The 25,424-nt window shown below is 45.7% G+C and overlaps 1 protein-coding gene across 4 annotated transcripts in view; it reads right to left on the reverse strand.

Moving 5' to 3' along the window:
- Positions 1–323: 323 nt before the first annotated feature.
- The window catches only part of COLEC10 (collectin subfamily member 10), a 143,158-nt gene continuing 118,057 nt past the window's right edge, over positions 324–25,424 (reverse strand). For all 4 annotated transcript variants that reach the window (XM_077268220.1, XM_077268218.1, XM_077268219.1 and 1 more), the window contains 2 exons: positions 6,016–6,111; positions 324–1,444 (listed from right to left, as the gene is read on the reverse strand). In XM_077268220.1, the coding sequence (XP_077124335.1) occupies positions 1,053–1,444; positions 6,016–6,111 (488 nt within the window). In that variant the 3' untranslated portion in view covers positions 324–1,052. The remainder of the gene's footprint in view (positions 1,445–6,015; positions 6,112–25,424) is intronic.

Below are 25,424 nucleotides of genomic sequence, written 5' to 3' on the forward strand. Positions count from 1 at the left end.
ACCTAGTAAATAGGATCAAAAGCTTCCCCTGGTGGCCTGGAGTGTGAATGTGTTGCATGTTTGTGGTATCTGGTTACAGTTATCCTTTCTTGCCTCCAAACGTAGCATCACTCTCCCCATGAGGAAAGCGACATTACTGTGACGACCAGGACCCTGGGGCGCCACAATTATACACCTCCATTTTCTAAAATTCGCTTTGATATGGAGACCTGTGGATCTCCTTCTCAATCACTTTGGCAAGCACCTTCAGGGTAGGCATTGGAAAAAAGCAGATGGGTTGATTCTGTGCTGACAGTATGAAGAAGAATGACAGATGCCAATCTAAATAGTAAGTGCTTTATTCGTCAACACATCTCGGAGCATACAGCTTCTTCATCTGGACAACCACGTGGTTGATGAACCCATCTGTTTTGTTAATTGCCTATGCTTTTTTTTCCTAGTAGGTCTGCAGGAACTTCAAGCACTTTAAAGGTTGTGTGAACACAAGCCAAACCAGGCGAGCACAATTGTGCTATTCCCCTCCATATCTATTTTCCCAGATAAGACCCTGTATGCAATTTGCCTCCATCTAGTCTCTCTCTGAGCACTTTCAGGGGGCACTGTGAGTAGCACTTTTAACAAACACTGTTTGAAACTGTTTTATTGCACTATGGCTGCTACTTTCAGAGTGTGTTCACACTGCTTGTTTTTGCTGACTTTTCGGAGCAAAAGTTCTCCAACTTGTCCAAGCTGATGGTTTTCGGAGAGTTTATGATCTGACATGTCAGCAAAAAACCCTCCTTTACTGCTAGGTGGGGCACTGTCAGATGTTTTTCTGGGATCATCGTGACTGGAACCTTTATGGGGGTTCTGGTAGGAAGCCATTGGCCGTCACTTTGATTGTGCCTCTGACCACATCTGAGGTTTGTATGTGTGGCTATATAAAAGCTGTGACATCCCCGGTAGTGACGATAACTGCAAGGTTTTATTGGCTTTACGTGTGTATGATATTACAATGGTGGCATTAAGCGGCATCCACGTGCAGATAAGGCCATTCCCGAAGAATACGATAGTTATTTGGCCTTTTTTATAAACTCACAGACAAAGTAAATGGTCAGGTTACATTCTACGTCATTCCAGGCGCCGCTGCTCAGCATCTCCACACAGTCCTCATACCCTGAGCCATCATTGGGCTCCCCGGTTTTCCAGCTGCTGTAGTTCTGCACCGCTGTGCCGTCCACATACATGAACTGCTTCTCTCTGTCAAAGTCATTGATTCCAATGAAGACCCTTAATAATCCCAGGCTGGAGATGTAATCGGCAATCAACGCATTGGTGTTTTGGTCTTTGGGCATCGCCAGCGTGCCACCTCGGATCCGGCACTGCGTCAGTGCATCCCTATAACTGCTTTCTTCTTTCACAATGTAGTAGAACTTCTCTTCTGTCTCCCGGATGCCAGCAATGACTATTAGACACAGAGGAAAATCATTATCATCCTGCAGCCACGTGTAAAACGCATCAAGCTATTACTTGTGGCATAAGAAAAATACAACTCAATCCAATCCCAATGCATTAATTCTAAGATTGAGCACATGAAGTAGACGAGCAATTTTAAAGGACTATTTTTGCCAAGAGCATTTATGGAACATCCATAGTGAGAGTGCAGTGAATGTCATATAGCAGGGACCAGTATCAATCATGAGAGTAGGGCTGTGCCGTGCAGCCGCATAAGTGGGGAGGTGACTGTGGATGAGTAGCTCTCTTTGGACCACCATTACAAATGAACATGCGTGACCTCCTTTTCATTCCGGACACGGGGAGACAAAGCCCCATTCTTAAAATACAAGTAGATTCAGGTCACACAGGTCCAACTTTACATGCAAGGTCCTTCAAAACTGCAATCACAAGAGTCCAAAAGGTGATCCCTTGTGAAATGTCTTGGGCGATCTGCGTAAAATGCTCTCCAGATTGATGGCTCTGATGATCATCCAGGACTCTGGTAGAATTGTCACTCAAAAGCAGTGGGGAGGGGTTGAAGAACCATCAGTGTGGAGACTGCCCAAAACTTCACAAGATGGCACCGCTCACAGGACATCTGTGATCACAGCTTAAGTAGTATTACAATGTCTTTCCTTCATTTAACTATGACCATATCCAAAGGTATCAGCAGCTTCACCCTCACCTATCTAACACTGATTGTATTTTAAAAGGTGAAACCTCTGGTGGCTTCTCTGTCATGATTCCCAATGGCAGGGACTTAGGCAAAAAACGGACTAGCTCTAGGAAGGATGGTATCTTAGGTAACCGCGATACTGAACCTAACACGCAACTAAAAGTAGCCAGGGGGTGTGCCTACGTTGTCTCTAGACACCTCGCGCCAGCCGGAGATCTAACTACCCCTAGTAGAGGAATACACAGACCTGACTTGCCTCCAGGGAAACCCCAAAGGTTATAGTAGCCCCCCACATATAATAACGGTTAGGTAAGAGGAAAACACAAACGCAGTATGAATATAGATTCAGCAAAGCGAGGCCCTCTGACTAGATAGCGGAATATACAAAAGAGGACTTCGCGGTCACCTCAAAACCCTGAACAGCCATCCTGGAATTACCTTAACTCCGTTGTCAACTCATGACACAGGAGTAGCAATTCCAGATCACTAGAGCTTCCAGCCGCACGAGATATGTAAATGCATGCTGGACAAAACAAACCCAAAAAGCCAAAGATTCAACTTAGCTGACTTGCAGACTTGGAGCAGGAAACAAGCAACAAGGTGCTCTGATAACATTGATTGCCGGCACTACAATGACTGGGAAGCCAGACTAAATAGGAGACTCCCAAATTCCTAATGGAAACAGGTGCACTGGAAAAAACAAGACACCAGTCAACCAGTACCACCAGTAACCACCAGAGGGAGCCCAAAAACAGAATTCACAACAGTACCCCCCCCTTAAGGAGGGGGCACCGAACCCTCATGAGAACCACCAGGGCGATCTGGATGCGCCCTATGAAAGGCGCGAACCAAATCCGAAGCATGAACATCAGAGGCAGTCACCCAAGAATTATCCTCCTGACCGTATCCCTTCCATTTAACCAAATACTGAAGTCTCCGTCTGGAAATGCGAGAGTCCAAAATCTTCTCCACAACATACTCCAATTCACCCTCCACCAGCACAGGAGCAGGAGGCTCAACAGAAGGAACAACCGGTACCTCGTACCTCCGCAACAACGACCGATGGAAGACATTATGAATGGTGAAAGATGCTGGTAGATCCAAACGAAAAGATACAGGATTAAGAATCTCCAAAATCTTATAAGGACCTATAAACCGAGGCTTAAACTTAGGAGAGGAGACCTTCATAGGGACAAAACGAGAAGACAACCACACCAAGTCCCCAACACGGAGATGATGACCCACACGACGATGACGATTAGCAAACTGCTGAGTCTTCTCCTGAGACAGCTTCAAATTGTCCACCACATGACTCCAAATCTGGTGCAGTCTATCCACCACAGTGTCCACTCCAGGACAATCCGAAGATTCCACCTGGCCAGATGAAAAACGAGGGTGAAACCCTGAATTGCAAAAGAAAGGAGAAACCAGAGTGGCAGAACTGGCCCGATTATTGAGGGCAAACTCTGCCAACGGCAAAAAGGCGACCCAATCATCCTGATCAGCAGACACAAAACACCTCAAATAAGTCTCCAAGGTCTGATTAGTTCGCTCCGTCTGGCCATTAGTCTGGGGATGGAACGCAGACGAAAAAGACAAATCAATGCCCATCCTGGCACAGAACGCTCGCCAGAACCTGGACACAAATTGAGATCCCCTGTCAGAAACGATGTTTTCCGGGATACCATGTAAACGAACCACATTCTGAAAAAACAAAGGAACCAACTCCGATGAAGAAGGCAATTTGGGCAAGGGCACCAAATGAACCATCTTAGAAAAACGGTCACACACCACCCAAATGACAGACATTTTCTGAGAAACCGGGAGATCCGAGATAAAGTCCATAGAGATGTGCGTCCACGGCCTCTTCGGAATAGGCAAGGACAACAACAATCCACTAGCCCGAGAACAGCAAGGCTTGGCCCGAGCACAAACATCACAAGACTGCACAAAGGTACGCACATCCCGAGACAAGGAAGGCCACCAGAAGGATCTGGCCACCAAATCTCTGGTACCAAAAATTCCAGGGTGGCCTGCCAACACAGAAGAATGAACCTCTGAGATGACTCTACTGGTCCACTCATCTGGAAAGAACAATCTCCCAGGCGGACAACGATCAGGCCTATCAGTCTGAAACTCCTGCAAAGCACGCCGCAAGTCTGGGGAGACAGCAGACAAAATCACTCCATCCTTAAGGATACCCGTAGGCTCAGAATCACCAGAGGAGTCAGGCTCAAAACTCCTAGAAAGAGCATCTGCCTTCACATTTTTCGAGCCCGGCAAGTATGAAACCACAAAATTAAACCGGGAGAAAAACAAAGACCAGCGCGCCTGTCTAGGATTCAGACGCCTGGCAGACTCAAGGTAAATCAGATTCTTGTGATCAGTCAAGACCACCACCTGATGTCTAGCACCCTCAAGCCAATGATGCCACTCCTCAAATGCCCACTTCATAGCCAAGAGCTCCCGATTACCGACATCATAATTTCGCTCGGCGGGCGAAAATTTTCGAGAGAAGAATGCACATGGTCTCATCACTGAGCAATCGGGACCTTTCTGCGACAAAACCGCCCCTGCTCCAATCTCAGAAGCATCAACCTCAACCTGAAAAGGGAGCGAAACATCAGGCTGACGCAACACAGGGGCAGAAGAAAAGCGGCACTTAAGCTCCCGAAAGGCCTCCACAGCCGCAGAGGACCAATTGGCAACATCAGCACCCTTCTTAGTCAAATCAGTCAGAGGTCTAACCACACTTGAAAACCCAGTTATAAATCGACGATAGAAATTAGCAAAGCCCAAGAACTTCTGAAGACTCTTCAGGGAAACCCCAAAGGTTATAGTAGCCCCCCACATATAATAACGGTTAGGTAAGAGGAAAACACAAACGCAGTATGAATATAGATTCAGCAAAGCGAGGCCCTCTGACTAGATAGCGGAATATACAAAAGAGGACTTCGCGGTCACCTCAAAACCCTGAACAGCCATCCTGGAATTACCTTAACTCCGTTGTCAACTCATGACACAGGAGTAGCAATTCCAGATCACTAGAGCTTCCAGCCGCACGAGATATGTAAATGCATGCTGGACAAAACAAACCCAAAAAGCCAAAGATTCAACTTAGCTGACTTGCAGACTTGGAGCAGGAAACAAGCAACAAGGTGCTCTGATAACATTGATTGCCGGCACTACAATGACTGGGAAGCCAGACTAAATAGGAGACTCCCAAATTCCTAATGGAAACAGGTGCACTGGAAAAAACAAGACACCAGTCAACCAGTACCACCAGTAACCACCAGAGGGAGCCCAAAAACAGAATTCACAACACTTCTCCCTGCCCACTGCCTTGGAGTGACAGGTCTCCTCCTGCTTGGGTGTATTGGGAGAAACATGTCAATCACAGCCAGTGTTCAGGGAGAAGCTGCGGGAGACCCCCTATCCTGGGAATCTGTTAGTGATCTGATTCTCACAGAAGAGTTTGTAACTGATTTATCTGTCTTTTTCTGAGCTTCTTTTGCCAGATCACAAAGTTAAAGTTGTCGTCCACTACTTGGAAACCCATTTTTAATTGCTATATTTCCCTTTGTAAAATAACAACAGCCTGTGCTATCCTCTGGTGCTGACACCATACATGAGAGATCGCCTCTTGCTCTCCCAGGATTAACCTGACATCATTATGTGACGTGAGCCCTGCAGACAATCAGCGGCTGCTTCACTCTCTCTTGCTTGAGATGTAACTAACTTTTAAAAAGTTTTGAATTTGCGGGAAATCACAATTTAAGAAAGTCAACTCAGAAATTGATCTTCCACAGAACAATCCGCTCATCTCCAGTCTTAGAAATATTCCTATTGGCGGTATTACTCACCATTTTTCACAAATTGTAAAGAGGACTTCAGCTGAGTGACTTTTACATCCAGCTGCCCGACGGCTCTACGATAACGTCCACAGTCACAGAAGGTGCCTAGGAGAATTGACATATAAAATACATGTGTCACGGGGTTTTCACAAGAGAGAGGATCCAGAAGACTTCGGTGTCTGATTGCTCCTATTCCTGCACTGAGAAGAAGCACTTCTCCTTCATTTTAATGGTGTTTATTCCTTTTGGCGGAACAGGGGTTAATCGGCCATGTTGGAAAATCCTGAGCTCTCAGCTGAGCTCAGTTAGCCACTCCCGTTGCCTTTATAATCTGACTCCTGATTCAAATCTATTTCAGAGACAGCATTTGCTGCATGGCTTAGGGGGAGAGGAGTTCATATGAGATGGAGTACTGGAGGAGTCATCTGTGACTGTTGCGTGGTTCGTAAGTGTGGTAATTCCCTTCCCTCCTCTACTTTGATTTATTCCCCTTCCTCCACTCCCCAGGCGCATTCCTATGTTATATGTGAGTGAATATTTTGTATGCCTGGTGTTTTCTGTTAAACTTTGCTTGTGTTGCCTTGTTTGTCGGGTTGGTGGACTGCGGTGCACGGTAGTGCCCCTCTTCCCTGGGTGGTGGAAGAGACCAGACGGAGGGCGAGCTCAGGAGATAAGGCAAAGGTGGCAGCCCCGGCATCTTCACCTTCAGAAGTAATAGGGCGAGCTTGGGCCCCCTGTGCAAGAAATGTGTCGGGGCCCCCCTCCTTTTATGGTAACAAAGCTATATATATATATATATATATATATATATATATATATATATATATATATATATATACTAGATTGTGGCCCGATTCTAACGCATCGGGTATTCTAGAATATGCATAATCTAGTATATATATATATATATATATATATATATATAATATACCCTGTATGTAATATGGATGTCCCCGTAGTATATAGACAATGATGATTCCAGAATTCGCGGCAGACTGTGCCCGTCGCTGATTGGTCGAGGCAACCTTTATGACATCATCGTCGCCATGGCAACCATTATGACATCTACGTCGATACTGTGCCCGTCGCTGATCAGAGACGCGGGATTTCCATTATGACATCATCGTCGCCATGCTGGGATTTCCAGGACAGACAGACAGACAGACAGAAAGACAGACAGACAGAAAGACAGACAGACAGACAGAAAGACAGACAGACAGACAGACGGAAAAACCCTTAGACAATTATATACAGTGGGGCAAAAAAGTATTTAGTCAGTCAGCAATAGTGCAAGTTCCACCACTTAAAAAGATGAGAGGCGTCTGTAATTTACATCATAGGTAGACCTCAACTATGGGAGACAAACTGAGAAAAAAAAATCCAGAAAATCACATTGTCTGTTTTTTTATCATTTTATTTGCATATTATGGTGGAAAATAAGTATTTGGTCAGAAACAAACAATCAAGATTTCTGGCTCTCACAGACCTGTAACTTCTTCTTTAAGAGTCTCCTCTTTCCTCCACTCATTACCTGTAGTAATGGCACCTGTTTAAGCTTGTTATCAGTATAAAAAGACACCTGTGCACACCCTCAAACAGTCTGACTCCAAACTCCACTATGGTGAAGACCAAAGAGCTGTCAAAGGACACCAGAAACAAAATTGTAGCCCTGCACCAGGCTGGGAAGACTGAATCTGCAATAGCCAACCAGCTTGGAGTGAAGAAATCAACAGTGGGAGCAATAATTAGAAAATGGAAGACATTCAAGACCACTGATAATCTCCCTCGATCTGGGGTTCCACGCAAAATCCCACCCCGTGGGGTCAGAATGATCACAAGAACGGTGAGCAAAAATCCCAGAACCACACGGGGGGACCTAGTGAATGAACTGCAGAGAGCTGGGACCAATGTAACAAGGCCTACCATAAGTAACACACTACGCCACCATGGACTCAGATCCTGCAGTGCCAGACGTGTCCCACTGCTTAAGCCAGTACATGTCCGGGCCCGTCTGAAGTTTGCTAGAGAGCATTTGGATGATCCAGAGGAGTTTTGGGAGAATGTCCTATGGTCTGATGAAACCAAACTGGAACTGTTTGGTAGAAACACAACTTGTCATGTTTGGAGGAAAAAGAATACTGAGTTGCATCCATCCAACACCATACCTACTGTAAAGCATGGTGGTGGAAACATCATGCTTTGGGGCTGTTTCTCTGCAAAGGGGCCAGGACGACTGATCCGGGTACATGAAAGAATGAATGGGGCCATGTATCGTGAGATTTTGAGTGCAAACCTCCTTCCATCAGCAAGGGCATTGAAGATGAAACGTGGCTGGGTCTTTCAACATGACAATGATCCAAAGCACACCGCCAGGGCAACGAAGGAGTGGCTTCGTAAGAAGCATTTCAAGGTCCTGGAGTGGCCTAGCCAGTCTCCAGATCTCAACCCTATAGAAAACCTTTGGAGGGAGTTGAAAGTCCGTGTTGCCAAGCGAAAAGCCAAAAACATCACTGCTCTAGAGGAGATCTGCATGGAGGAATGGGCCAACATACCAACAACAGTGTGTGGCAACCTTGTGAAGACTTACAGAAAACGTTTGACCTCTGTCATTGCCAACAAAGGCTATATTACAAAGTATTGAGATGAAATTTTGTTTCTGACTAAATACTTATTTTCCACCATAATATGCAAATAAAATGATAAAAAAACAGACAATGTGATTTTCTGGATTTTTTTTTCTCAGTTTGTCTCCCATAGTTGAGGTCTACCTATGATGTAAATTACAGACGCCTCTCATCTTTTTAAGTGGTGGAACTTGCACTATTGCTGACTGACTAAATACTTTTTTGCCCCACTGTATATAAAAATAATAATAATATATATATATATATATATATATATATATATATGGGCACACACACATGTGTATATATATATATATATATATATATATAGTACATAGTCTCATTTATTATATATAAAATATACTCTCTACACCACCCCAATCACTGCCCTCTCCATCACCTCCATCATTGCCTTCTCCCCCACCTGAATCATCGCCATCGTTGCCCTATCCACCACCCCAATCATTGTTCTGCCCCACCACCCAATCATTGCCCTCTCCACCACCCCAATCATTGTTCTCCCCCACCACTCACATTATTGCCCTCTCCCCACCTCCATAATTACCATCTCCACCACCTCCATCATGACCCTCTCCACCACCTTCATCATTGCCCTCTCCCACCATCTCCATCTTTGCCCTCTCCCTCACCACCTCCATCATTGCCCTCCTCTACCACCTCCATTGTTCTCCCCCACCACCTCCATCATTGACCTTCCACCACCCCATCATTGCCCTCTCACCACCTCCATAATTACCCTCTCCACCACCCCAATCATTGTTCTCTCCACCACCCCAATCATTGCCATCCCCATCACCTCCATCATTGCCCTCTCCACAACCCCAATCATTGTTCTCCCCCACCACCTACATTATTTCCCTCACACACACCACCACTCACCTCTCCGCACGTTCCCACACACACACACACACACAAACACCACCACTCACCTCGCACATTCCCCCGCAACCGCAGCATCATCGTCGCCAGCAACTTTCTATCTGACACAGACACACACTGAATGCTGACGTCATTCAGCTGCATGAATTAAGGTTTGCAAGAGACGTCAAAAGCAATAAAAAAGGATTTTGGGGATATGTCAAAAGTAAAATAAAAATCAAAGATGCTATAGGATTTTTACAGGATGAAAATGATGAAATGGTAAGAAAGGATGTTGAGAAGGCCAAACTTTTAAATTCCTATTTTGCATCTGTTTTCTCTCAGAAAGGAATTGTAACATCAACTGATCTTCATTGTCCTATTAAAGGAATAGAAGAATCCAGGATATCTATAAACAGAAAGATAGTGAGGAAACACTTAGCTAACATAAATTAATTCAAGTCTCCAGGTCCAGATGAATTACACCCCAGAGTACTGAAGGAGATAGCAGAAGAAATTTTTGAACCACTCTCCATTATCTTTGAAAATTCTTGGAGAACAGGAGACGTCCCAGAAGACTGGAGAAGAGCAAATGTTGTTCCTAGCTTCAAAAAGGGGAAGAAGGTGGACCCAGGGTACTATAGGCCGGTGAGTCAGACTTCTATACCAGGAAAGATATTTGAACAAATTATTAAACAACATGTATGTAAGTACCTGGATAAGAATGAAGTGATTAACCAGAGTCAGCATGGGTTTGTAACTAATAAGTCATGTCAGACTAACTTAATTTCCTTCTATGACAGAATCACTGACTGGTTGGATCAGGGAAATGCTGAAGATATAGTATACCTTGACTTCAGCAAAGCATTTGACAAAGTATCTCACACCATCCTTATTGAAAAAATGACTAAGTATGGAATGGGCAAGGCAACTGTTAGGTGAATTCATAACTGGCTTAGACTGCTCGTAAATGGCTGCACATCCAGTTGGAAGAATGTCTCAAGTGGGGTACCACAGGGTTCTGTCCTGGGCCCTGTATTGTTCAACACCTTTATCAAAGATTTATATGAAGGAGTTGAGGGTACACTGATTAAATTTGCTGATGACACAAAGCTAGGAGGGAAAGCTAATTCTAGAGAAGAGAGAGAGGATTCAAAAAGATATAAATAAACTGGAGCAGTGGGCAGCAACTAACAGAATGGTTTTTAACAAGGAAAAATGCAAAGTACTACATCTGGGCAATAAAAATGAAAAAAGCATATGCAGAATGGGAGGAATAGGGCTAAGCAACAACACATGTTAAAAACACTTGAGTATACTAATAGATCATAAACTGAACATGAGTCAACAGTATGATACAGCAACAAAAAAGGAAAATGCAATTCTGGGATGTATTAACAGGAGCATACAGTCTAGATCACACAAAGTCATTATTGTCCTCTACTCCTCTTTGGTCAGACCTCATCTGGAATACTGTGTCCAGTTTTGGGCACCACATTTTAAAAAATTTAAAAAAAACATCAACAAACTGGAGCAAGTTCAGAGAAGAGTGACCAGAATGGTGACCGATCTGCAAACCATGTCCTATGAGGAACATTTACAGGATTTGGGAATGTTTAGCTTGCAAAAAAGAAGACTGAGAGGAGACTTAATAGCTGTCTACAAATATCTCAAGGGCTGTCACATTGTAGAAGGATCATATTTATTCTCATTTGCACAAGGAAAGGCTAGAAGCAATGGGATGAAACTGAATGGGAGGAGAAACAGATTAGATATTGGAAAAAACTTTTTGACCAAGGGTGATCTGGAACAGGCTGCCACGAGAGGTGGTGAGTTCTCCTTCCATGGAAGTTTTCAAACAGAGGCTGGACAGACATCTGTCTGAGATGATTTAGTGAATCCTGCTCTGAGCAGGTGTCATGTCGGACGCTGTTCAGACCAGGTCATCCGAAAGACAGCGGTAGTTCCGCTTTTGACCACTATTTGCTCATTGGCGTCGGCTAGATTTTGTCTAGCTGTTCCGGGGTTAATTTACCTGATCCTCGGATTGGAGGCTGGGCCATGCCCATTGCTTTTTTATAGTTCTCCTGATCATTGGGTGTCGCCGATTATAGCTTCTCTCTTGCACATTTGTTATCTCGGTCTGGAGTGGAGAGCTGGTCGTTGGAGTATCGTTGCTGGTGGTGTATTTTCCCTTGTCTTATTTACTCCTTCCTATATTTGTGTTTATTTTGCCCTGCACATTTATAGTGTATTCCTGAGTGACTGCAGCGTGATGTATATTTTCCTTTATCCTTGTCTGTGCTAACTGTGGGTACTGGTGTATTGCATTCACTGGGTGGAGGGCGGAGGTTTCCAGCTCAGGGTTGTATCAGGAGGCAGGGTGAGGTTCGAGGCCTGAACATGCACACCATCAGTGTAAACTTCAGGTAGAGGGCCAGTCAGTATTTCCCTAGTCTTAGGGAAATTGCAGGGGCCCGGGTTATAAGCTCTCGCCCACCTAGTCTCTCCGTGACATTATAATCGGCCAACATTATTTCCATGGATCCCATGATTTCCATAAACCGCCAGTTGAGGGCGCTGTTCCTACAGGTCACTGAGTTGAGGGGGGGCAGTGCAGCAACAGGGAATAGCAGTATCTAATGTGCAAGCCGTTGTTACAGATAAAGTTGCTGAACCTAAGTATCCGTTGTCTGAAAAATTTGCTGGGGAACGCAGTAAATTTGTTACTTTTCATGAGGCTTGCAAACTATATTTTCGGATGCGTCCGACTTCCTCCGGTAATGAGGCTCAGCGTGTGGGCCTGGTGTTGTCATTATTAAGCGGGGATCCCCAAGCATGGGCGTTTTCTTTGCCATCTGATTCTACTGCATTTGACTCTGTGGAGAGTTTTTTTTCTGCACTTGGAAACATCTATGACGAGCCTGACAGAATGGCTCTAGCAGAATCTAAGATACGCACTATTTGCCAGGGGGAGCGAGTAGCAGAGGATTACTGTTCTGAATTCCGCCGCTGGGCGGTCGACACTCAGTGGAATGATTCCCTGCTGTGGAGTCATTTTATTCATGGAGTTTCTGACAGGGTAAAAAAAGCCCTCCTGATGTACGAGACTCCTACTTCACTAGATTCCGCTATGAGTCTTGTTATCCATATTGATCGCCGTTTGCGTCTGGGAGAGCATGTGACGTCGTCTGTGGGAGAAGGTTTAGGTTCACGTGAGGTTGCTGCAGGTGAGCCCACGGAACCTATGCAATCGCAGGGGTATCACATGTTAAGCATCAGGCTTCTGTACATGGGAGGCAGGGAGCCTGCTTTTTCTGCGGTAAAACTGGTCATTTTATTAATATCTGTCCTCTGCTGTCAAAGAAAAATGCAACGGCGGAAAGACTTCTAAACTCAGAGGGTGTGGAGGAGTCCAATCTGAGCTTGTGTATATCCTCCATGATGGTATCTCAGTGCATGCTCCCTGCCAAGGTTGTTGTTGCTGGCAGAGAGCTGCCAATCACTGTTTTTGTGGATAGTGGTTCTGCCACAAATCTCATTGATGAGGAGTTTGCGCGCACTGCTGGTTTTAGGATCGAAAAACTGCCTCATCCTATCTGCGTGGTCGCTATCAATTCTGCTCCTCTCCCACAGGGGGAGATTACGGAGTTTGTGTCTGAGATTAAACTCCACATTGGGGTTCTTCATTCTGAGCAGGTTACATGTAAGGTGCTCAAGAGTCTTCCGGCACCATTGGTTCTGGGTTTTCCATGGTTGTCTACACACAACCCGGTGATTGACTGGAAAACTCAGGACATAATTCAGTGGAGTGATTTCTGCCAGGAGAATTGCTTGGCCACATGTGTTGCTGCTGTGACTTCAAGTGTCCTTGAGTCACTTCTGGATTTTGTGGATGTGTTCTCTGAGAAGGGTTGTTCAGAGTTGCCACCACATCGTCCCTATGACTGTACTATCAGGTTTAAACCAGGGGCTAAATTGCCCAAGGCAAGGATGTTTAACATCTCCGGTCCGGAGAGACAAGCGTTAAAGGATTACATTGCTGAAAGTTTGAGCAAAGGGCACATCAGGCCTTCATCCTCTCCGGTGGCAGCAGTGTTCTTCTTCGTTAAGAAGAAAGATGGTGGACTACGGCCGTGTCTGGATTTCCGGGAGTTAAACCAGATTACGGTTCGTGATCCGTACCCTATGCCATTGATACCGGATTTGTTCAACCAGGTGGCAGGTGCTAAGTGGTTTACCAAGCTTGACCTCAGTGGGGCGTACAACCTCATAAGAGTCCGTCAAGGTGATGAGTGGAAGACGGCTTTTAATACCCCTGAGGGTCATTTTGAAAATTTGGTGATGCCATTTGGGTTGACAAACGCACCTGCAGTGTTTCAGCATTTCATAAATGATGTGTTCTCGCATGTTTTGGGGAAATTCGTTATTGTGTACCTTGATGACATCCTCATATATTCTTGCGACCGTGACACTCATTTAGATCATGTCAGGCAGGTGTTACAGCTTCTCAGAGAGAATAAGCTGTATGCAAAACTGGAGAAATGTGTGTTTTCGGTACAGGAGTTGCCTTTCTTGGGCTATATCGTGTCTGCCTCTGGTTTTAAAATGGACGCCGCTAAGGTGCAAGCGGTGTTGCATTGGGAACGGCCTGATAACCTGAAAGCACTTCAGTGGTTCCTTGGGTTTTCTAACTACTATAGGAAATTTATCAAGGATTTTTCCACCATTGCTAAACCGCTAACTGACATGACTAAAAAGGGTACCAATTTCTCCGTTTGGCCTGAGGCTGCTGTGTGCGCATTTGAATCTCTTAAAAACAGGTTTGTTTCGGCTCCCATTCTGGTGCAGCCAGATGTATCGAAACCTTTTGTGGTGGAAGTCGATGCGTCTGAGGTTGGTGTGGGGGTGGTGCTGTCACAAGGCTCATCCTTGAGCGGTTTGCGTCCATGCGCCTATTTTTCCAAGAAATTGTCGCCCGCCGAACGTAACTACGATATCGGCAACAGAGAGTTGTTGGCAATCAAATTGGCCTTTGAGGAATGGCGACACTTCTTGGAGGGGTCGATTCATCAGGTCACTGTTGTTACCGACCATAAGAATTTGCTTTATTTGGAGTCTGCCAAGCATCTGTCTCCCAGGCAGGCTCGCTGGGCATTGTTTTTCACGCGGTTCAATTTTGTTGTCACCTACAGACCGGGGTCTAAAAACACTAAGGCAGATGCTCTGTCCAGGTGTTTTCCGGAGGGAGAACCTCGGGAGGATCCAGTACCCATCCTCCAAAAGGGTGTTGTGGTTTCGGCTCTCACTACCGAGGTGGAGGCTGAGATTGCCGAGGCTCAGGAGGAGGTACCATCTGAGCTTCCTATCAACAAATCTTTTGTACCGCTTCATCTCCGCTTAAAGGTTTTGGCGGAGCATCATGATGCTGTCCTGGCTGGCCACCCAGGGGTTAGAGGTACCTTGGAGTTGGTGTCACGTCGGTTTTGGTGGCCCAAGATCCGAAAGGACGTGGTCTAATACGTGTCAACTTGTACCACGTGCGCTAGGGCTAAGACGCCTCGCTCATGTCCTGTTGGCACACTACTTCCTCTTGAGGTACCTAGTAAGCCATGGATGGAAATCTCCATGGATTTCATCACTGATTTGCCCTCATCAGCTGGGAACACGGTCATCTTGGTGATTGTTGATCGGTTCTCAAAAATGTTGCACTTTGTGTCTTTGCCTTCGTTGCCTAACACTGAGACTCTGGCGCAGGTATTTGTGCAGGAGGTGGTCAGACTTCATGGGGTTCCGTCTGACATCGTGTCTGATAGGGGGTCTCAGTTTGTGGCAAAATTTTGGAAAGCATTTTGCTCACGGCTGGGGATCAAGTTGTCTCATTCTTCGGCGTTTCATCCTCAGTCAAATGGTCAGACTGAGCGTATGAACCAAAATTTGGAACAGTACTTACGCTGCTTTGTCTCTGATAATCAGGAGGAGTGGTCTACCTTTCTTCCTTTGGCTGAGTTTGCCATCAATAATCATCGCCAGGAGTCATCTGGGGAGTCTCCGTTTTTTTGTGTTTACGGGCTACATCATCAATTTTGTACTTCGAGTCAAAGGGGTTCTTCCGGCGTTCCGGAGGAGGACCGCTTAGGAGCACAATTGTCGTCAGTCTGGAGGAGAGTTAAACAGTGCCTGTTGAGTGTGGGTGCTAGGTACAAGCGTGTGGCTGACAGTAGGCGTGTGCCAGGTCCGGACCTGAGTGTGGATGACTGGGTGTGGTTATCCACAAAAAACATAAGACTCAAAATTCCGTCCCTTAAATTGGGTCCACGGTTTATTGGTCCATTTAGGGTCACCGCCGTCATTAACCCAGTAGCGTACCGACTGGAGCTCCCTACGGTGTATAAGATACACAATGTGTTCCACACGTCTCTTCTGAAGAGGGTGGTGGGTTCTGTGGACGCGGCGCCTATGCCATCTCCAGTCTTGGTGGATGGTAACCTGGAATTTGAAGTCTCCAAGGTGGTTGACTCTCGTGTAGTGCGCCGCACTTTACAGTACTTGGTACACTGGCGTGGTTATGGGCCTGAGGAGAGGTCCTGGGTACCAGCCTCGGATATTCATGCGGATCGGCTGATCAGGTTTTTTCATCGTCGTCATCCGGACAAGCCGGGTCCTATAAGCCGTGAGGGCCCTGGGGTCCCTCATAGAAGGCGGGGTACTGTCATGTCGGACGCTGTTCAGACCAGGTCATCCGACAGACAGCGGTAGTTCCGCTTTTGACCACTATTTGCTCATTGGCGTCGGCTAGATTTTGTCTAGCTGTTCCGGGGTTAATTTACCTGATCCTCGGATTGGAGGCGGGGCCATGCCCATTGCCTTTTTATAGTTCTCCTGATCATTGGGTGTCGCCGATTATAGCTTCTGTCTTGCGCATTTGTTATCTCGGTCTGGAGTGGAGAGCTGGTCGTTGGAGTATCGTTGCTGGTGGTGTATTTTCCCTTGTCTTATTTACTCCTTCCTATATTTGTGTTTATTTTGCCCTGCACATTTATAGTGTATTCCTGAGTGACTGCAGCGTGATGTATATTTTCCTTTATCCTTGTCTGTTCTAACTGTGGGTACTGGTGTATTGCATTCACTGGGTGGAGGGCGAAGGTTTCCAGCTCAGGGTTGTATCAGGAGGCAGGGTGAGGTTCGAGGCCTGAACATGCACACCACCAGTGTAAACTTCAGGTAGAGGGCCAGTCAGTATTTCCCTAGTCTTAGGGAAATTGCAGGGGCCCGGGTTATTAGCTCTCGCCCACCTAGTCTCTCCGTGACAGCAGGGAGATGGATCAGATGACCCAAGAGGTCCCTTCCAACTCTACCATTCTATGATTCTAGGAAGCACGGGCAGGAAGTGGAGAACGGATTCCTGCAGCTCAGCTCCACTGCCATTTTCTCCTGTAGGTAGCGGAGCTGAAGGGATCACTCCCTGCCCAGCACACATGAGGACAATCTGGCCAGGGGCCCCCCAGAGCCTCAGGGTCAGAGAAACAGACCAGACTGCCCTCAGTGTTAGCCACCCTGCAGGGGCTCCCCTCCACCTCCGGGCCCCAGTGCAGCCGCACCGGCTGCACATGCGGTATGTCCGCCCGTGATGTGTACATAGGAGGGATGCGCTCTGAGCCACATCTATGATTCATCGTGACTTTTGTGTTTGTTTTTGTCTAGATTTGCGTCACTAGTGATGATCGAACGTGCTCAGATAAGGTGTTATCTGAGCATGCTTGGGTGCTAACCAAGTGTTTTCGGCATGTTAAAAAAATATGTTTGAGTTCCCACAGCGTCATGTCTCGCTGCTGTTGGGCAGCCACAACACATGCAGCTGTGGTATCATGGAGTTACCGCAACAGTGTGAAGCGAGACGACTGCAGCGTCTGATTGCTGCTATTCCGGCACTGAGAAGAAGCACTTCTCCATCATATTTAATGCATTTATTTCTTCTGGCAGAACAGGGGTTAATTGGCCATGCTGGAAATCCCTGTGCTCACAGCTGAGCTCGGTTAGCCACTCCTTTTGCCTTTATAATCTGGGCTCTGTTACTAATCCTTGTCAGAGCTAGCTTTATTGCTGCATAGCTAACGGAGGGAAAGGAGTTGATATGAGAAAGAGACTTGGAGGAGTTATTAGTGACTGTTGCTTAGTTTGTAAACGTGGTAATTCCTTATCCTTCTCTATTTTTTTTTTTTTTTCTTCTTCCTGCACACACAGGTGCGTTCTTCTGTTATATGTGAGTGAATATTTTGCATGTCTGGAGTTTTCTGTTAACCCTTGTCTGTGTTGCCCTGTTTGTCGGGTTGGTGTTCTGCAGGAAGAAAACAGACAGATGGCTAACTTAGAAGATTAGGCATGGGTGGAGGCCCTGGCATCTTCGCCATCTGAAGTATCCCTAGGAGCAGGGTGAGTTAGGGCACCTCCTAGTGTTAGGGACAGGAAATGAACCCCTGGACCAAGGTCACCCAACAGCTGCGTCGTGATATGCGGGGACTCAAATGTATTTTTCAAGCACGCTGAAATCACTTGGTTAACACCCGAGCATGCTCAGACAACACCTTATCCCAGCACGTTCTCTCATCACGATTTGCGTGTTTTGCACCTTGCTCAATGAAATTAAATGAAGAGGCAGCTGCCAGTCAGAGCACTTTGACCCATGGGAATCTTCCTGGTGGCCAGTGAAAAGGTCATCGTAACCGGCCCAGAATATGTTTCATTGGCTGTAAGCCATAATCATCAACATTAACATAAATAAACATTTGAAATAGATCACTGTCATGATTCAGGATGGGGTTTTGTCTTTATCCCGTCCTGGTCAGATAGGGGTTAATTCTATCTGCCTCTCTCTGAGGTGAGGACTGCTATTTAGTTGCCATATGACCGAAGTCCGGTGTCAGTGATAGTTTCCAGTCCCTCGGCTTGAGCAGCTGACCTAGGTTACTCTGTTAGTAATCGTGTTTCTCTGTATGCGTGTCCACTGTTGTGTGTATGTCCCGACTTGCTCCCTGACCTGTGTTTCCATCCTCCATTTTAGTATTGTTTAGTTTGCTTCGGTTATCTGACAACCAGGCCTGTTTCTGACTACCCATTTGGCTTCTCCCCCTGGTACCGTGCTCCCATCTGGTTCTTACCTGTTGGCTTGCTTCTGACCACATGTTTGCTTAGACCTCTGGTGCTACGTTTGACCGCTTGTTGCTGACTTGGCTAGTTTGACGATTCTGCTGCCACCTGGTGGTAGCCCTGCTGCTGCATTGCAGGTCTGCCCTGGGAGTGTGCAGTCTTTCCTCCACTCTATTGCCATATGGTGGAGCTTGCACAGACCTGCATTGCAGCTGCATGATATTCACTCAGTTTGTAATGACTCTATATAATATATGAGTTTCACTTTTTGCATTGAAGAGCATGAATGAACTTTTTGATGATATTTTAATTTTGTGAGAAGCACCTGTATATATACAGTGGGAACGGAAAGTATTCAGACCCCTTTACAATTTTCACTCTTTGTTTCATTGCAGCCATTTTGTAAATTCAAAAAAGTTCAAAAGCTTTTTTTTCACATTAATGTACACTCTGCATCCCATCTTGACTGAAAGAATCAGAAATGTAGACAGTTTTGCAAATGTAATAAAAAAGAAAAACTGAAATATCACATGGTCATAAGTATTCAGACCCTTTGCTCAGACACTCATATTTAAGTCACATGCTGTCCATTTCCTTGTGATCCTCCTTGAGATGGTTCTACTCCTTCATTGGAGTCCAGCTGTGTTTAATTTAACGATAGGACTTTATTTGGAAAGGCGCACACCTGTCTATATAAGATCTCACAGCTCACAGTGCATGTCAGGCCAAATGAGAATCATGAGGTCAAAGGAACTGGCCAAGGAGCTCAGAGACAGAATTGTGGCAAGGCACAGATCTGGCCAAGGTTACAACAGAATTTCTGCAGTACTCAAGGTTCCTAAGAGCACAGTGTCCTCCATAATCCTTAAGTGGAAGAAGTTTGGGACCACCAGAAGTCTTCCTAGACCTGGCCGTCCAGCCAAACTGAGCAATTGTGGGAGAAGAGCCTTGGTGAGAGAGGTAAAGAAGACCCACAAGATCACTGTCGCTGAGCTCCAGAGATGCAGTAGGGAGATGGGAGAAAGTTCCACAAAGTCAACTATCACTGCAGCCCTCCACCAGTCAGGACTTTATGGCAGAGTGACCTGACAGAAGACTCTCCTCAGTGCAAGACATATGAAAGCCCACATAGAGTTTGCTAAAAAAAAAAAAAACGCATGAAGGACTCCCAGACTATGAGAAAATGATTCTCTGGCAGTTTAAGACGAAGATAGACCTTTTTGGTGATAATACTAAGTGGTATGTGTGGAGAAAACCAGGCACTGCTCATCACCTGCCTAATACAATCCCAACAGTGAAACATGGTGGTGGCAGCATCATGCTATGGGGGTGTTTTTCAGCTGCAGGGACAGGACGACTGGTTGTCATTGAAGGAAACATGAATGCGGCCAAGTACAGAGATATCCTGGATAAAAACCTCTTCCTGAGGGCTCTGGACCTCAGACTTGGCCGAAGGTTCACCTTCCAACAAGAGAATGACCCTAAGCACACAGCTAAAAGAACAAAGGAGCGGCTTCAGGACAACTCTGTGACCATTCCTGACTGGCCCAGCCAGAGCCCTGACCTAAACCCAATTGAGCATCTCTGGAGAGACCTGAAAATGGCTGTCCACCAACGTTCACCATCCAACCTGACGGAACTGGAGAGGATCTGCAAGGAGGAATGGCCGAGGATCCCCAAATCCAGGTGTGAAAAACTTGTTGCATCATTCCCAAGAAGACTCGTGGCTGTACTAGCTCAGAAGGTGCTTCTACTCAATACTGAGCAAAGGGTCTGAATATTTATGACCAAGTGATATTTCAGTTTTTCTTTTTCAATAAATTTGAAAAAAATTACTACATTTCTGTTTTTCAGTCACGATGGGGTGCAGAGTGTACATTAATGAGAAAAAAACGAACTTTTTTGAATTTACCAAATGGCTGCAATGAAACAAAGAGTGAAAAATGTAAAGGGGTCTGAATACTTTCCGTACCCTCTGTACATATATACTATGTCTGGGTGCCTACATCCTGAATCTGAGTCCTAGTTTGTATACTTGTGTTTTCTATGTCTGATGTACTCATGGATTGTTTTGGCATTTGTAAGGCTGTTTCACACATTTTCTGTAAGTTTTTAACCCCTTCATGACCTTGCCGTTTTTTGCAATTCTGACCAGTGTCCCTTTATGAGGTAATAACTCAGGAACGCTTCAACGGATCCTAGCGATTCTGAGAATGTTTTTTCATGACATATTGGGCTTCATGTTAGTGGTAAATTTAGGTCGATAATTTCCGAGTTTATTTGTGAAAAAAATGGAAATTTGGCAAAAATTTTGAAAATTTCGCAATTATCACATTTTGAATTTTTATTCTGTTAAACTACAGAGTTATGTGACACAAAATAGTTAATAAATAACATTTTCCACATGTCTACTTTACATCAGCACAATTTCGGAAACAAATTTTTTTTTTGCTAGGAAGTTATAAGGGTTAAAATTTGACCAGTGATTTCTCATTTTTACAACAAAATTTACAAAACCATTTTTTTTAGGGACCACCTCACATTTGAAGTCAGTTTGAGGGTTCTATATGGCTGAAAATACCCCAAAGTGACACCATTATAAAAACTGCACCCCTCAAGGTGCTCAAAACCACATTCAAGAAGTTTATTAACCCTTCAGGTGTTTCACAGCAGCAGAAGCAACATGGAAGTAAAAAATGAACATTTTACTTTTTAGTCACAAAAATGATCTTTTAGCGAAATTTTTTTTATTTTCCCAAGTGTAAAAGGAGAAACTGGACCACGAACGTTGTTGTCCAATTTGTTCTGAGTACGCTGATACCTCATATGTGGGGGTAAACCACTGTTTGGGCGCACGGCAGGGCTCGGAAGGGAAGGAGCGCCATTTGACTTTTTCAATGAAAAATTATCTCCATCGCTAGCAGACACCATGTCACGTTTGGAGAGCCCCTGTGTGCCTAAACATTGGGACTCCTCCACAAGTGACCCCATTTTGGAAACTAGACCCCCCAAGGAACTTATCTAGAAGCATAGTGAGCACTTTAAACTCTCAGGTGCTTCACAAATTGATCCGTAAAAATGAAAAAGTACTTTTTTTTCACACAAAATTTCTTTTAGCCTCAATTTTTTCATTTTCACATGGGCAACAGGATAAAATGGATCCTAAAATTTGTTGGGCAATTTCTCCTGAGTACGCCGATACCTCATATGTGGGGGTAAACCACTGTTTGGGTGCACGGCAAGGCTCGGAAGGGGAGGCATGCCATTTGACTTTTTGAATGGAAAATTAGCTCCAATCATTAGCGGACACCATGTCGCGTTTGGAGAGCCCCTGTGTGCCTAAACATTGGAGCTCCCCTACAAGTGACCCCATTTTGGAAACTAGACCCCCCAAGGAACTTATCTAGATGCATAGTGAGCACTTATAACCCCCAGGTGCTTTACAGAAGTTTATAACGCAGAGCCGTGAAAATAAAAAATAATTTTTCTTTCCTCAAAAATGATTTTTAGCCCAGAATTTTTTATTTTCCCAAGGGTAATAGGAGAAATTGGACCCCAAATGTTGTTGTCCAGTTTGTCCTGAGTACGATGATACCCCATATGTGGGGGTAAACCACTGTTTGGGCGCACCGCAGGGCTCGGAAGGGAAGGCACGCCATTTGGCTTTTTGAATGGAAAATTAGCTCCAATCATTAGCGGACACCATGTCGCGTTTGGAGAGCCCCTGTGTGCCTAAACATTGGAGCTCCCGCACAAGTGACCCCATTTTGGAAACTAGACCTACGAAGGAACTAATCTAGATGTGTGGTGAGCACTTTGAACCCCCAAGTGCTTCACAGAAGTTTATAACGCAGAGCCATGAAAATAAAAAATAATTTTTCTTTTCTCAAAAATGATTTTTTAGCCCACATTTTTTTATTTTCCCAAGGGTAACAGGAGAAATTGGACCCCAAAAGTTGTTGTCCAGTTTCTCCTGAGTACGCTGACACCCCATATGTGGGGGTAAACCACTGTTTTGGCACACGTCGGGGTTTGGAAGGGAAGTAGTGACGTTTTAAAATGCAGACTTTGATGGAATGCTCTGCGGGCGTCAGGTTGCGTTTGCAGAGCCCCTGATGTGCTTAAACAGTAGGAACTCCCCACAAGTGACTCCATTTTGGAAACTAGACCCCCAAGGGAACTTATCTAGATGTGTGGTGAGCACTTTGAACCCCCAAGTGCTTCACAGAAGTTTATAACGCAGAGCCGTGAAATTAATAAATGTGTTTCCTTTCCTCAAAAATATTTTTTTAGCCCAGAATTTTTTATTTTTGCAAGGGTAACAGGAGAAATTTGACCCCAAAAGTTGTTTTCCAGTTTCTCCTGAGTACGCTGATACCCCATATGTGGGGGTAAACCACTGTTTGGGCACATGCCGGGGCTCGGAAGGGAAGTAGTGACGTTTTGAAATGCAGACTTTGATGGAATGGTCTGCGGGCATCATGTTACGTTTGCAGAGCCCCTGATATGCCTAAACAGTAGAAACCCCCAAGTGACCCCATTTTGGAAACTAGACCCCCCAAGGAACTTATCTAGATGTGTGGTGAGCACGTTCAACCCCCAAGTGCTTCACAGACGTGTACAATGCAGAGCCGTGAAAATAAAAAATAATTTTTCTTTCCTCAGAAAAGATGTTTTAGCAAGCAAATTTTTATTTTCACAAGGGTAATAGGAGAAATTGGACCCCAATATTTGTTGCCCAGTTTGTTGTGAGTACGCTGATACCCCATATGTGGGGGTAAACCACTGTTTGGGCACACGACAGGGCTCGGAAGGGAAGTAGTGACATTTGAAATGCAGACTTTGATGGAATGGTCTGCGGGCGTCACATTGCATTTGCAGAGCCCCTGATGTGCCTAAACAGTAGAAACACCCCACAAGTGACCCCATTTTGAAAACTAGACCCCCCAAGGAACTTATCTAGATGTGTGGTGAGCACGTTCAACCCCCAAGTGCTTCACAGAAGTTTATAACGCAGAGCCGTGAAAATAAAAAATAATTGTTCTTTCCTCAAAAATTATGTTTTAGCAAGTAATTTTTTATTTTTGCAAGGGTATCAGGAGAAATTGGACCCCAACAGTTGTTGCCCAGTTTGTCCTGAGTACGCTGGTACCCCAAATGTGGGGGTAAACCACTGTTTGGGCGCACGTCGGGGCTTGGAAGGGAGGGAGCACCATTTGACTTTTTGAACGCAAGATTGGCTGGAATCAATGGTGGTGCCATGTTGCGTTTGGAGACCCCTGATGTGCCTAAACAGTGGAAACCCCTCAATTCTAACTTCAACACTAACCCCAACACACCCCTAATCCTAATCCCAACTGTAGCCATAACCCTAATCACAACCCTAACCCCAACACACCCCTAACCACAACCCTAACCCCAACACACCCGTAACCCTAATCCTAACCCTAATCCCAACCCTAACCCTAATCCCAACCCTAACCACAACTGTAACCCCAACACACCCCTAACCCTATCCGTAACCCTAACCACAAGCCTAATCTTAACCCTATTTCTAACCCTAGTCCTAATTCCAACCCTAACTCTAATTCCAACCCTAACCCTAAGGCTATGTGCCCACGTTGCGGATTCGTGTGAGATTTTTCCGCACGATTTTTGAAAAATCTGCAGGTAAAAGGCACTACGTTTTACCTGCGGATTTACAGCAGATTTCCAGTGTTTTTTTTGTGCGGATTTCACCTGCGGATTCCTATTGAGGAACAGGTGTAAAACGCTGCTGAATCCGCACAAAGAATTGACATGCTGCGGAAAATACAACGCAGCGTTTCTGCACGGAATTTTCCGCACCATGGGCACAGCGGATTTGGTTTTCCATAGGTGTACATGGTACTGTAAACCTGATGTAAAACTGCTACGAATTCGCAGCGGCCAATCCGCTGCAGATCCGCGGCCAATCCGCTGCGGATCCGCGGCCAATCCGCTGCGGATCCGCGGCCAATCCGCTGCGGATCCGCGGCCAATCCGCTGCGGATCCGCGGCCAATCTGCTGCGGATCCGCAGCCAAATCCGCACTGTGTGCACATGCCATAACCCTAACCCTACCCCTAACCCTACCCCTAACCCTACCCGTAACCCTAACCCTACCCCTAACCCTACCCCTAGTTCTAACCCTAGTTCTAACCCTAACCCTAGTGGAAAAAGAAAAAAAAATATTTTCTTTATTTAATTATTGTCCCTACCTATGGGGGTGATAAAGGGGGGGGGTTTATTTATTATTTTTTTTATTTTGATCGCTGTGATAGAACCTACCACAGCGATCAAAATGTACTTGTAACGAATCTGCCAGCCGGCAGATTCGGCGGGCGCACTGAGCATGCGCCCGCCATCTTGGAAGATGGCGGCGCCCAGGGAGAAGACGGACCGACTTCGGGAGGCTCGGTAAGTATGAGGGGGTGGGGGGGTGGATCGGAGCACAGGGGGGGTATCGGAGGACGGGCGGAGCGGACAGGAGCACAGGGGAGCGGACAGGAGCACGGGGGAGCGAACAGGGGGACGGAGGGGGGTACCGGCCAGAACGGTGGACTGGGGAGGAGATCGGGGGCGGTGGGGGGGGCCAGAACATGATTTCCAGCCATGGCAGATGCTATTGCAGCATCGGCCATGGCTGGATTGCAATATTTCACCATTTTCATAGGTGAAATATTGCAAATTGCTCTGATTGGCTGTTGCACTTTCAACAGCCAATCAGAGCGATCGTAGCCACGTGGG

The sequence above is a fragment of the Ranitomeya variabilis genome, chromosome 6 (assembly GCF_051348905.1).
Source record: "Ranitomeya variabilis isolate aRanVar5 chromosome 6, aRanVar5.hap1, whole genome shotgun sequence".
Classification (NCBI taxonomy): Eukaryota; Metazoa; Chordata; class Amphibia; order Anura; family Dendrobatidae; genus Ranitomeya; species Ranitomeya variabilis.